The 15,208-nt window shown below is 42.7% G+C and overlaps 1 protein-coding gene across 3 annotated transcripts in view; it reads right to left on the reverse strand.

Annotated features, from left to right (window-relative positions):
- The window catches only part of mtm1 (myotubularin 1), a 134,334-nt gene that overhangs the window by 27,230 nt on the left and 91,896 nt on the right, over nt 1–15,208 (reverse strand). For all 3 annotated transcript variants that reach the window (XM_060935982.1, XM_060935990.1, XM_060935999.1), the window contains exons 11-12: nt 7,987–8,190; nt 7,774–7,866 (exon numbers count right to left, since the gene is read on the reverse strand). In XM_060935982.1, the coding sequence (XP_060791965.1) occupies nt 7,774–7,866; nt 7,987–8,190 (297 nt within the window). The remainder of the gene's footprint in view (nt 1–7,773; nt 7,867–7,986; nt 8,191–15,208) is intronic.

The following is a 15,208-nucleotide window of genomic DNA, read 5'->3' on the forward strand; positions in this document are numbered from 1 at the left end:
TTAATTCAAGAAAATAAATCAGAATCAGATAAAATAAGTAAATTTATGCATACGTGTTACTGTGATTAACAGATTGTGCTTGCAGTAAAACAAATTCCTTACCAATTCAGCATGTTGTAAGCTGCTTTTAACTTCTTCATAAACTTGGGAATACATTTTGGGAACGACGACCTCTGAGAAAAGTTTTTCTAAATGGCACTTGATACCGGGGCTCACATTCAGCCAGCATTTCCCTGAACTCCTTGGATTCCACCATGCTGTATGGCAGACCTGGGCATTTTACGGCCCGCGGGCCGCATCCGGCCCTTTGGTTCATTCTGACCGGCCCGCGTAAGGTTAATTAGAAATTACAAAATGAACGTATTTTCTAATTTTACCTCATGCATGGACTGAATGTGCATTGCTTTTATTTTGAAGTTGTGTTCAACAAAAACGCAATGCGCGCGACATGAACATGACATGAAATCCCACGAAACCTAATCCCGCGATAACTACTTCCGTAATTTGTCCAGACCAACCACAAACTTGTACGTCATCCTTCAAACGGTCCAGCCAATCACATAGTGTGACGTCACCAGCAGGCGCCAGAGCCCGAGCCGATCTGTAGATCTGATCCCTACACCGAATCGACGTTGTTGCGAGCAGGTCACAAGAAGACTTTCGCCCCCAAAATGTCCACAAAAAGAAGAAAAGTAGATGCCGAATGCAGGGCTTTCAACAAAACACGGACTGCTAAGTATTTATTTACTGAAGTCAGAGATAAAGCCGTGTGTTTAGTTTGTGGAGAGCAGATCCGAAAAGCACCAAATGAGGTGATTAGACTACAAATGTGGGCATCATTATTATAATATGATGTATCTTGCTTGATATTTGGAGTAGAAAGACAATATTGTGATGTATTTATTGTGTTTTGCGGTGAATGTGACTGAAAAAAAAAAAAGGTACAAACATTCATATTTTGTTAACCATTGTTTTGGGGAATTTGATTGAATAAATGACATTTTTTGTAAGGCAATCTCGTTTTTTCCATGCTCTTACCAGTCTTAGCAGTTTGTAAAAACAATGTTATTTACTGCTTTATATAAAGAAATACAATTAATATTATGCAGAATTTAGTTCAGCCTTTTGATCCGGCCCGCCACAAAATTTTCTGTTTCTCATGTGGCCCCATGGAAAAAATAATTGCCCACCCCTGCTGTATGGCCTCATGTCTTTCACGATGAATCTTGCAATTTTAGAAGTGATTCGTTGCGCTTTTTCAGATGCACTCTGGTATTCCTTGGTACTAGGAAATGCATTAGTTATAGTTTGTTGTTTTGGCGCAGAATGTGAAATATGTAGAGTGCTGGTCTGTTGCAATTCCATGGGGGTTTTGCTATTCCCAGCGCTGCACGACGAAACACTCGGATGATGGCGTCTCAAATGTGTTGTTAGATTAGTTGTTCCCCCACTACGCTTAACTATAGCTTTACAAATTTTGCACCCAGCAACATTTTCTTTGCTCCTGCTTTCACCCTTCCGAATAATTAAGCCGAAGTGCTGCCAAACAGCAGCCTTTCCCTTAGGATTTTTCACAATGTTGAACTTGTAGTCATCGGCGCCGACGGAGGCCGCCATTTTGAAAGCGTGACCAAGCAACTATTTTTCGCATTCGAGCACGGGATTCTGGAACCTTCTATTTATTTATCGTCTCAAAAACAAATACGCTAGTGAATTATTATATTATTCGCGATTTATACATTGAAATAAAAAAACGAAAGCAGTTCATCAAATATTTTCAACATTTCCATGATTAGACGAACTATTTAAGGAAACTTACGAAGATTCCCGAGTGAACCTGACATGCCAAAATTGTACCGCGATACGCATCTTTTTCAAGCTGTACCGCAATATATCGGTATACCGATAATACCGCGCACCACTACAGATCACAGACAAGTTCCATGATTTATACAAATTTAATATTGCCAGCCTGCTGTCCAGCGTACAGAAAGGCTTTGAACGGTGGTCTTTACTGCCCCCATCACTGCCAGCAAGAATTAATTCTGTCAAAATGAACACCCTTCCTAAATTCTCCTACCTTTTTCAGAGTATCTCCATTTTCCTTCCACAAACTTTTTTTTTTTCGCAAGATTGAGAGTCTGGTCACAGAGTTCATCTGGAATAGGAAGACACCTAGAATTCGCAAATCATTTCTCCAAAAGGCCCAAAAAGCTTGGGGGCATGGCATTACCAAATTCTCAATATTATTATTGGGCAGCCAATATCAGAGCCTTACATGACTGGCTGCATTCAGACACACTCAGTCCACCCCTTACATGGTTGCAGATGGAAGTCTTGTCCTGTAAACCCACATCTTTGAAGGCCTTAATGTACTCCCCTCTTGGATTCCCTCTGTCCCCATATACTAAAAATGTGTGTGTTAAAACATCATTGAGCACATGGAACCAGTTTAGAAAACATTTCAACCTAAAAACTCTTTCCACCCTTTCTCCTCTTACTACAAACCCTGTTTTTCCACCCTCCCTGATTGACGGAGCATGGTCGGTATGGTCCAAGTTGGGTATCAGGACAATTAATGACTTATATAGATGGCTTATTTGCATCATTCCAACAACTGCCTGAGAAATATTCTTTGACCAAACCACAGTTCTTTAGACACCTATAGATACGTAGCCTTGTTATATCCTTACATTAGAGCCCTGCACTCCCGCGGGAGTCCCGCGGGACCCGACGCAAAGCAGTGCGGGACAAATTTTGAAAGCTCATTGCGGGCGCGGGCAGGAGGGGGAGTGCACAATGCGGGCGCGGGCGGGAGAGGTGATAAGCTGCAGTCACGCTAACTAAAAACGTGTTTAAAATAAAATTTATAAATTATTAATTTGTGTCCATCATATATAATTTGTGCTGGATATTTTATTTGGCATTAATAAAAACATTTTAAGATGCCTAAATTTGCGGATGTGGTCTAATCTCGCGTACGTTTCCGATTCCTTTCCGCTCTTCCGTGTTTGAGATCTCCGATCATGGCAGAACAGCAGAGCTCCTCTAGTGAAGCTCACAATGGGTATCTCTGTAAAGCCTCAGCTGTGCATGCTGCCTGGCAACGCGCACCGTCGCTACGTGCGCTAGGTGAAGGATCGGTCAGTGGAGAGCTCAGCAAAGCTCAGCATGTTTAATTCCCCAAGCCAATGACAAGAACTTTCATGAGAAATAACGCGAACGTCTGCATCATGCGGGATTTGCGGGCGGAAGTGAGACAAAATATGGCAGGCGCGGGCGGGAGTGGGACTGAAAATCATAATTCTTTGCGGGAGCGGGACTGAAAATTCTGTCCCACGCAGACCTCTACCTTACATCCCCATTTTCCTAACGCACCACCTGCCAGCCCTACTGACTCCCTCTTTATGCCCCTCCCAAATATTAGAGGAATATCATCTTATATTTATAATAGTATGTATACCTTACGACTAGCAAGTCTCAACTCAATTAAAACTCGATGGGAGGACGACCGAGGGGATGAGAGCTCAGACGAACTATGGGACTCAATCTTGCACCGCGTACATTCCTCATCAATATGTGCTAAACATGGTTTGATTCAGTGCACGATTGTCCACCGTATTCATTGGACTAAGGCCCAATTAAGCCAGTTTTTCCCAGATGTTGACCCCACATGTGAGCGGTGTCACTCATCACCTGCCTCCTTGGCACATACACTCTGGTTTTGTCCAAATCTATATGAATACTGGTCCCAAGGTCTTTGATATCCTATCAGATGTCTTGGAACTGACCATTTCTTCCTCTCCTTTTATTGCTTTGTTTGGCGTTCTCCCTCCTACAGTACCCCTCTCTTCATATAAGGCTGACTTTGTTGCATTTATCACACTCGTGGCAAGATGTTTAATTCTGCTGAGGTGGAAGTCTTCAAATGCCCCCTCATTCAAGATATCCTTTCTTTTATGAAGATAGAAAAAATAAGAGACACCATCAAGGGCTCTACCCGCAGGTTCTATAAAACATGGGGATGTCTTTCTAATTACATAGACAATTTGAACCTTCCCTCTGTGACAGACTAGAGCTGGGTACACACTGTTTAATTAAGACAACAGACAAACCACTGTAGCTACATTTCTCTGCAGAATGCAGGCTGTGTGTTTGTTTTGATTATTATTATTATTATTTTAATTCTGTTTTTTTCCTTTTCTCTTTTCTTTTATATATGGTAAATGTCCGCAGACACAACATATGTCATGCACACTATATGTATGGGTGGGTGGGGGTTAGGGTGCATCAGTTGCCCCCTAAAAATGAAAAGTTCCTCCGATCATGATGCATTTTTGTTTTTATGTTCCTTTTGGTAAGAAAACACACTGGTGCCCCTTTTCCACCAAAGCAGTTCCAGGGCTGATTCGGGGCCAGTGCTTAGTTTGGAACCGGGTTTTCTGTTTCCACTGACAAAGAACTGGCTCTGGGGCCAGAAAAACCGGTTCCAGGCTAGCACCAACTCTCTGCTGGGCCAGAGGAAAGAACCGCTTACGTCGGGGGGGGAGGGGGGGCGGAGTTGTTAAGACCAACAACAATAACAAGACCACGAAAGATCGCCATTTTTAAGCAATGAGAAGCAGCAGCTGTACAAACGCGAAGTCATCCATTATTATTATTGTTGTTGCTGCTGCTTCTTCCGTGTTGTTTTTGCTTCGATATTCGCGCCAAGGTTTATGCAACCGCAGCGACGGAACTGACTTATACAGCGACGTTACTGACGTGTCTCCCCTTAGCACCGTGAGCTATGGAAAAGCAAACTGGTTCTCAGCTGGCTCGCAAGTTGAACGAGTTGTGAACCAGCACCAGCCCCGAACCAGCCCTGGAACTGATTTGGTGGAAAAGGGGTATGGGTGAAATATCTCATCTCATTATCTGTAGCCGCTTTATCCTGTTCTACAGGGTCGCAGGCAAGCTGGAGCCTATCCCAGCTGACTACGGGCGAAAGGCGGGGTACACCCTGGACAAGTCGCCAGGTCATCACAGGGCTGACACACAGACAACCATTCACACTCACATTCACACCTACGGTCAATTTAGAGTCACCAGTTAACCTAACCTGCATGTCTTTGGACTGTGGGGGAAACCGGAGCACCCGGAGGAAACCCACGCGGACACGGGGAGAACATGCAAACTCCACACAGAAAGGCCCTCGCTGGCCACGGGGCTCGAACCCGGACCTTCTTGCTGTGAGGCAACAGCGCTAACCACCACACCACCGTGCCGCCTGGGTGAAATATTTTTGACAAAATTCAAAAGTTTAATGGTGGCACCAGGAGCTCAAAGTTATGGAAAAAGCTGCCATTTTATGACTTTTATGACAAAATTTCGATCACTTTTCATGAAACATTATGGCACCTTATAGAGTATACCAAATATCTTAGATACTGTAGACAGTATGTCTAGAATGTCTAAAAATATTTGGAGGTTTATTTTAGGGTGTCACTAGCATTATCTATCAATGTTATAACCCTGGTTTTAAGCTTGCCGCCTATGCACATGCTAGCCCCTATTAAATGCAAAGGTTCTTAACATGATCTCTGGGTCACAAGAAATCAATAAATGGAGTCCAACATTGTGATTCAAACCTTACGCAAAAACATAAAACAAGCGTTTTTTGGCAAAAAATGAACCTCATGGTGCCATCATTAGACTTTTGAATATGGTCAAAATATTTTACAGGATGTCTTTATTGGTGAAAAGGAACACCCAAACAAAAACGCATCAGGTTTTATGAAAGTGAGGGCAACTGATGCACCCTAGTGGGGGTTCCGTGAGTCGTCGTTTTCATACAACAATGTGTGGTATAATTTTCCTGAGGCATTTCAATTTTTTGAATTATTTTTTCCTGTTGTGCCTTAGACATATACCACATATCAGTACCCTGTGTGTTTGTATTTGTACTTGGAAAAACAAACTAAAGAAAAAAAAAAAAAGCATTCACACGGCGTAATAGGTGTTCGAGCAACGTTCCCGCTGTGTAGCTTTCGGTTTTATGGCGTACGTGATGTATCAAAGCTGCTACGTAAGTGCTACGGATTTTTCAGTGCGGACTTAAAAATAAGCCACACCCTGGCGTACAAGGAGATCGTGTTACGCATCCTAGAGTATTAGCTACGTAAGCTGGCGATACCGTGACGTTCCTTTCTTATTGCCGCGTATCCTAATACGCCGTACATACGCAAGGCTCAAACGCCAATGTCTGAGATAAGCATTAATGAGCAGTTCAAGAAAAAAAAAAAAGTCGCTTCTTCTTGGTCTAATAGAGATCTTGCAGTCACGTGACCGGAAAGTACACAGCCGCCATCTTGTCGGTAAAAAACACAGCTGAATACTGCTGCACTCGTGTACAGAATGGATCAATTTCAACCGACAGACTACACGGCTCATTTTTCTAATGAACAGATAACTAGATATATGTCTAAAATAAACGACCTACAGATTAGTGACCCTTATTGCTTACCGGACGTAGTTTTCACGACCATGTCAGTGGATATGGAACTGCCAGAGGTGGAATACCCAGACGTGTATAATTACCTCATTAACTTTCCCTCGCTGTTCAGTGGTGAAGCACTGCGTGCTTATAAATCTCTGGACAGTTATCTTTACAGAAATTCAGGATTTGTCAGCGACTCAGATGTGGCATCTTGTAAACAAGAATCCTCATTGGATGGGTAAGTCACTTAAGTATTGAGTATAGCACTGACCAGCCGATTATAGAATAGAATAAGGTAATTCCAGCTGTAATTCCAAATCGTCCGTCTTGTTTACCATGGATCTGGCGTTGGAGAGATAGAGGCTTAGCAGTGGAGATTTGAGTAGCTGTTTTCTGAGCTTAGTCAACAGGCCGGCTCTGCCTGCAGCCTCGCTTTTGCTTCCGCTCCCGGCGCCACCTCCTTCGCTTTGCTTCCGATAACAATCCATGGAGACCCCGCTGGTCTCACTATGTCGTCTGGAATGTTGTGCATGCGATGGAAATCGCTACAAACCGTCATTTTCTGCTGGAAACCAATGTCCAGCAAGTCCATACGGTTGTAGTGGATATTGAAGTCCGGTACAGACGAACAACACGCAAAAATACACACAAAAAACATAAAAAACGTGCACAGGTAGGGAGAGCTTGTAGCCGCAGCTGTTGTAGTAGAATTGTATATGGTAGGGTTTTCCAGAAGAAAAGGTAGAAGTAGAAGGCGGAAATATGGCGTTTGACCGACAAGATGGCGTCTGTCACAATCTGGATCGGCTGTGACGTCACATGCAAGTGCTCCATAGGTAGGTATTCCTAGGGTGTATACAGCTTCTATATATAGGTGTATATAGCTTTCAACATTTATTGCATAAGGTGGCCCACTTTAGACCGTTCCTTCTGGACTAGACGGGGCCGGAGTGAGCTACGCCATCCTTGACGGGCTCGTTTAACAGACAACGCGCTGTCTAGGTTTTGTACAGTCAGTGCTTTGGATAAAAACAGCTGCTGAACTGAAATGCAAATGTAAAGCAATGCTAGCTATTCAAAGTCTTTAGTACTGACAGTAAAGGCAGCCTACATCAGATCAGCTCTATTAATCAGGTCACGTAAAGCAAATTAAAAGTGGCTTCAACGATCAAGATAACATTTCATTTCACATCCACCTCCTGATGGAACATATTAGTGTTTGGCTTACTTGCCAGCAGTTAATAACAACAAACTAAAAGTTAATGCACACGTTCATTTCTCACAGTACTGCTTACCTGTTTAGTCATCTGCCACACACAGTCTATGAACTGTAAGAATATAGGTGACCTGTCCTGGTCTGCGTGGTTTTTGTCTCCGTGGCCAATTCTCTGCACATGCATTTACACAAAAACCACACACTTTATTATAAAGCTCAAGTAATAAAATACAACTTTGTGGTTTTACAGAATGCACTCCAAGCTACAGTTCACATGAGACTTCATACACACCGAGGCGAACTTGTGTCCAAAGCTGATCCACTCCTTCTCGATCAGCACCTGGAAGCCCCTGAGCGTGCGGTAGTGAGAGTCCAACATCAGCATGGAGAGCGAGGTGAGCTGAGCTGTACGGTCCCAGCCGTCACTGCAGTGCACCACCACCGAGCTGCCCGAACACACTTTATCTGCTACCTGAATTGCTCCTGACAGCACCAGCTATAGCGGGACAAGAACACATCACGCAAGATCAGGCAAATATTAACATTACGACTAACCACTCTGTGTCTACTAAATCTCTGCAGCGGTTTGCTTTTAATCTAATTTGCATATTGAATGGGATTGGTCCAAACCCATGAAGCTTGTTTTTCTTTTCAAGTGACATAACGCACCATGAATACACTACCGTTCAAAAGTTTGGTCACCCAGACAATTTTGTGTTTTCTTTTTTTTTTAAAGATATTTTTTTGGGCTTTTTGCACCTTTATTGGATAGGACAGTGTAGAGACAGGAAATGAGCGGGAGAGAGAGAGACGGGAAGGGATCGGGAAATGACCTCAGGCCGGAATCGAACCCGGGTCGCCCGCATTCATGGTATGGCGCCTTAACCACCTGAGCCACGACGCCCCCACAATTTTGTGTTTTCCATGAAAAGTCACACTTTTATTTACCACCATAAGTTGTAAAATGAATAGAAAATATAGTCAAGACATTTTTCTGGCCATTTTGAGCATTTAATCGACCCCACAAATGTGATGCTCCAGAAACTCAATCTGCTCAAAGGAAGGTCAGTTTTATAGCTTCTCTAAAGAGCTCAACTGTTTTCAGCTGTGCTAACATGATTGTACAAGGGTTTTCTAATCCTCCATTAGCCTTCTGAGGCAATGAGCAAACACATTGTACCATTAGAACACTGGAGTGAGAGTTGCTGGAAATGGGCCTCTATACACCTATGGAGATATTGCACCAAAAACCAGACATTTGCAGCTAGAATAGTCATTTAGCACATTAGCAATGTATAGAGTGGATTTCTGATTAGTTTAAAGTGATCTTCATTGAAAAGAACAGTGCTTTTCTTTCAAAAATAAGGACATTTCAAAGTGACCCCAAACTTTTGAACGGTAGTGTGTGTGTGTGTGTGTGTGTGTATATATATATATATATATATATATATTTTTTTTTTTTTTCCTCCTAGAAAAATACCAAGACATTTCTGGTTTAAAACAAGGGTTACCAGCCAAAGCAAACCTCGCCTGGAAGCACTTATTTTATACCTATATGTTGAGCTCATCTCATTATCTGTAGCCGCTTTATCCTGTTCTACAGGGTCGCAGGCAAGCTGGAGCCTATCCCAGCTGACTACGGGCGAGAGGCGGGGTACACCCTGGACAAGTTGCCAGGTCATCACAGGGCTGACACAGAGACAGACAACCATTCACACCCCTATATGCTGATAATGGTAATATTTCTCAACCATCAGCTGTCAGGTTATATCCACCCATCCATTCATTATCTGTAGCCGCTTATTCTGTCCTACAGGGTCACAGGCGAGCTGGAGCCTATCCCAGCTGACTATGGGTGAGAGGCGGGGTACACCCTGGACAAGTCGCCAGGTTATCGCAGGGCTGACACATAGACACAGACAACCATTCACACTCACATTCACACCTACAGTCAATTTAGAGTCACCAGTTAACCTAACCTGCATGTCTTTGGACTGTGGGGGAAACCGGAGCACCCGGAGGAACCCCACGCGGACACGGGGAGAACATGCAAACTCCACACAGAAAGGCCCTCGCCGGCCACGGGGCTCGAACCCGGACCTTCTTGCTGTGAGGCGACAGCGCTAACCACTACACCACCGTGCCGCCCGCTGTCAGGTTATAGTCCTATGAAAATCCATGACCTTGAGTTTGACATTTCAAAAAGTCATTCAAGGTCATGCCGGTAACTGAAAGCCCATATGGGACTTCTTATATCTTGATAATGGCAAGCATCTGGCTATCGTGAACCATTTTAAAAAGTTATAGCCCTTTGAAAACCCATGACCCATGTTTGACCTTTCAAGGTCATACAAGGTCAAAGATCATGGTGCCAAATGAAAGCCCATATGGGACTTCCTATAAGTTGATAATGGTAAATATCTGTCTACCATCAACTGTTTTCAAGTTACAGCCCTCTGAAAATCCATGACCTTCAGTTTGACCTTTCAAGGTCACTCAAGGTCAAAAATCATGGTGCCAAATAAAAGCCCATATGGGACTTCTTATAGGTGGATAATGGTAAATATCTGGCCATCATGAACCATTTGAAAGTTATGGCGCTTTGAAAACCCATGACCTTCAGTTTGACCTTTCAAGGCAAGGTCACACTGGGTTAAAGATCATGGTGCCAAATGAAAGGCCATATGGGAGTTCCTATATGCTCATAATAGTAAACATGTGTCTATCAGCAACCGTTTTTGAGTTATAATGGAAAAATGTTATTTTGATCGAAAGGTTGACCTTGACCCGATTACCCTCAAAATGTAAAAATCAGGTGATCTACGGACCATTGCCCACCTACCCTGAAAATTTGAAGTCAATCGGTGCAACGGTCTAGACGCTAGATTGTTCTCTCACACACACACACACACACCACTGATTACAATACCTCGCCTCGCTGACTCCGTCGCAGGCGAGCTAATGAAAGTATTTGATTTTTTTTTGCTCTCTAGTAACCAGATCTGACTTCAACGCTTCTATTTAATAATTCTACATCGAGTGCAATCATTTTCTTTATAAATACAGTGGAGGAAATAAGTGTTCAGCATGTCGACTATTTTTCTATTCAATGTATTTCCACTGAAGCGCTTCACATGAAATGTTGACTACATCTAATACGTTCATAATAAAGCAATAAAACCATTAAGCTGACATGATGAATATTAATTTCCCCCGCTGTATCTCAATCAGCATCTAAAATGATGTAATGATCTAAACTTCATTTTATTAAGCTTTAATAAAGTATTATTTCTAAAAACACTATAAATGGCCGTCTGACGAACATGAAAACTGGTGGGACGGCAGCAAACGTAACAGGATTTAGCAAATAACGAAACCCTATTTTATTTACCATATTAAAATTTTCTTGCGTGTTTTGGACGAGTCATAATTTTAATCAATTGTTTTTCTTTCTACAGGAAACCAAGACAAAACAATTCTAAAATAGTTTTCTTTAGTAAAATGATGTGATTGATACAAACATCAATAACAAACGTCTTCAGTGGCGGTTATTACTCAAGCATGTTGCTGAGCAGCAAAGCACAGACGGGCCGGCGTCTCCAAGGAAACGGCGACAGCCTACGTTACCGTTGGAACTCCAGAGAATTGCTGGTGTTTGAGAGACAGCAGCGGTAGCACTAATCGTGATTTTGGTATTTTTCACATCATTCAAAAACAGCAAGAGTGCTCCAAGAGCACAAATATCCCCCGCTGGCAACTCTGCCATAACTCTGGTCAAATGAGACCGAATTGAACAAAACTGCAATATGCGTATTACTGACATATAAATAAAGAATCCTGCCAAGTTTCAGGAAATTCCTCCAAAAATTGAGAGGGGAGTTGATTTCAGAAGGGGAAAACACTCTCATGAAACTGTCAAAGTATAATTTTGTTAATCAAGGGCTGTAACTCTGGTAAAATGTGACCGAATTTAACGAAATTACAATGTGTGCATTACCGACATATAACAATGCCTTTCGCCAAGTTTCGTCAAATTCCTCCAAAAATTGAGAGAGGAGTTGATTTCAGAAGGTGAATACCCTTTCTGGGACAGACGCAAATCACCATGACATCATCTCCCTCTGGGCCTTTTGGCCAGTGGGGGATACAAACTTGAATTAATTGGATATATCACTCAGCCCTGCTCCAAAATGTGACGCGCGAGAAAACTGTATTTAAAAATTCCATTTTGGCTTTGTTGCAGGAGAATCACATATGGTTTGATAGCTGGTATCTGATTACAGATTGAACTGATTCGACTCGTATTAGGCATGATCAGACGCTCGCTGGCTGTGGTGCAAAAATTGTGCATGCAGATGCTCATCTGAGTTTCCATTAGGGATGGCGAAAACTAAAAAAAAATCTTGACCGACCACCGAGCCTCATTAGCCGGTTAAAGTCAGTTAACCCATGAGTTTAAACAGGGATGCAAACGGCACGCCTTTTTCACGGCTCGTGCAGATCCGATTTTTTTTTTTTGGGGGGGGGGGGGGGCGTTGGAGTGTCTGAATAATTTCATCAGAGTAAATTCTATATTAAAATTACTCCATAAGCAAATGCCGTTACAGTCCATGAAAAAGCCGTGAAAAAGTCGGCATCTGCGCCTTTAGTTTGTGTGGCGAGATCTAATCTACAATAACATGCATTGTTGGCTACAGACCGAAACATACTTTCAGAATGCACTGGCCAAGGCAGGACTAAACTCCATGTGCCTTCTAATAATAATTAAAAAAAAAAAAAAACAGAATAGTAATTTGGAAGCTAAAAAGCCTGTGTCTACACTTTTTTTCTTTCGCCGAGTGGCAGCTGTGTTCAACTGGGGCGGGACATGACTGAATGGGTGTTTTCTGATTTGTCAGCTGTCTTTAACTGGGGCGGGAGGGCGGGACATGACTGAATGGGTGTTTCTGATTTGTCAGCTGTCTTTAACTGGGGCGGGACATGACTGAATGGGTGTTTCTGATTTGTCAGCTGTCGTCCTTACACCGCATGGCATGCCCCAAGCGTTTACAACACAGAATTCCAGGTTCTCCGCTCCAAAATCGGCAGCTTCAAAACGATTGATTTTTTTTTTTTTTTCACCGACAACCAAAAAAAAAATTAACCGGTTGACGTTGATTCGGTCAACCACCGGTCAAACGGTCATCGGTTAACATCCCTAGTTTTCATGGCTTAAATCTTGAATATTTTCTATCAATACTCATCTCATTATCTGTAGCCACTTTATCCTGTTCTACAGGGTCGCAGGCAAGCTGGAGCCTATCCCAGCTGACTACGGGCGAAAGGCGGGGTACACCCTGGACAAGTCGCCAGGTCATCACAGGGCTGACACACAGACAACCATTCACACTCACATTCACACCTACGCTCAATTTAGAGCCACCAGTTAACCTAACCTGCATGTCTTTGGACTGTGGGGGAAACCGGAGCACCCGGAGGAAACCCACGCGGACACGGGGAGAACATGCAAACTCCACACAGAAAGGCCCTTGCCGGCCACGGGGCTCGAACCCGGACCTTCTTGCTGTGAGGCAACAGCGCTAACCACTACACCACCGTGCCGCCCTCGATCAATACTATTATTAAAAAAAGATTATAATCTCTGCTTTCCAAAGAAATTTATCGTTAAGACCTACGCAGAGTTTCCCAAAAGCATCATAGCACAAAGATCATTATTAAATGGTTGAAGCAGCAGCACAATGAACACTCACACACACACACTCTCTCCTAGTTAAGACGCTCGTAGTGTTAAGAGGCTTTTGGGAAACCCACCACTGCTTCCCAAAGTAACAGCAGGTTGAAGTCGGTACAACAGAGTGCACACACTGCTCACGTAATGTTATGAAACTGCCGGTGCTTTCTGAGTCACGGGAAAGCGCTCAGGCTCTCTCTCTTCTGATCAGTTTCTGACTGGATTACTCATGAATATCGATCAGATCACTTTTATAGGGATGTTCTCTCACTCTCACTGTTTCTGATGAAGGATTCAACAAAATTTCCCATCAGCTAATTTTGATGTTATGATTCACAGGAGACTTTGAAGTGAGTTTTCATAGCTTTACCTACTTATTTTTTCAAAAATCACTGATTCCTGTAAATAAATAACTATTTTAGAATATACCTCTAGTTGTTTTGATGAAAAATATTGAGATCTTCATGGTTGGAATGAGATTTTAAAAAACCGGAAGTGTCAATTTCAATTCAGTTAATTGGAATTGGTTATTGGATGTGGCTCATGCAGTTTTTTTTTTTTCGAGGTTCACCTTGAAAGCTGTGAATATTAATCGAAATAATCATTTATATTCTTTCATATAAACACAAGTAGGCCATAGTTAGAAATACAAAGGCTTACAGAGCACAAATAGGACATTAGAAATAATCTTTTATCAATTTATTTTAGAGAAACGGTAGAGGCGGCACGGTGGTGTAGTGGTTAGCGCTGTCGCCTCACAGCAAGAAGGTCCGGGTTCGAGCCCCATGGCTGGCGAGGGCCTTTCTGTGTGGAGTTTGCATGTTCTCCCCGTGTCTGCGTGGGTTTCCTCAGGGTGCTCCGGTTTCCCCCACAGTCCAAAGACATGCAGGTTAGGTTAACTGGTGACTCTAAATTGAGCGTAGGTGTGAATGTGAGTGTGAATGGTTGTCTGTGTCTATGTGTCAGCCCTGTGATGACCTGGCGACTTGTCCAGGGTGTACCCCGCCTCTCGCCCGTAGTCAGCTGGGATAGGCTCCAGCTTGCCTGCGACCCTGTAGAACAGGATAAAGCAGCTACAGATAATGAGATAAGAGAAATGGTAGATGTGAATGACATTCAGTGCTTATTTATGCACATTTTATCACCAACATTGATTTCTCCTTCTTTGTGATGTATAAATGAGAGTAAAGATAAGCTTTATATTGCACAAATAAAGCCATCTGGTGAAAGACAGTGTACTGATTTAACATTTTATCCAATTAGCATAATTAATACTAATTATTACTCATTTTTCAAACTTTGTATTCAGTATACAACCATCTACGTGCCTGCCAATTTCCATGTAAGAATCGAGGAAAAGAGTTAAGACAAAAAAACAAACAAACAAACAAAACAAAAAAAAAAAACATTTGATCTCATTGGTTAATGAGGCCCATTTTGAACCATGTGAACCTAATACGTAATATTACCGTAAAATACCAAATAATAGCCCGGGCGATTATTTGTCTCAATCACGTAAGAGACCCGGCGCGTATTAGAGACTAGGCGGCTATTTGGAACAGGCAATTAATTCCTTCTTCACAAACACCTTCCCCAAAATCTACCTCAAAACGGGGAAAAAAATCATTCTCAGATAGGCCTACTTTTAACCAGTATAACTTACAGTTTGTTTAGAGTTAGATTACAGATAGCACAGTGCCGACTTCGGGGAATTTTGAAGACGCAGAATGCATCTTCGCATGGCACAGTCGGGGTGGATAAAGGATAAATCACACACCTTTTC

The sequence above is a fragment of the Neoarius graeffei genome, chromosome 1 (assembly GCF_027579695.1).
Source record: "Neoarius graeffei isolate fNeoGra1 chromosome 1, fNeoGra1.pri, whole genome shotgun sequence".
NCBI classification, from domain to species: domain Eukaryota; kingdom Metazoa; phylum Chordata; class Actinopteri; order Siluriformes; family Ariidae; genus Neoarius; species Neoarius graeffei.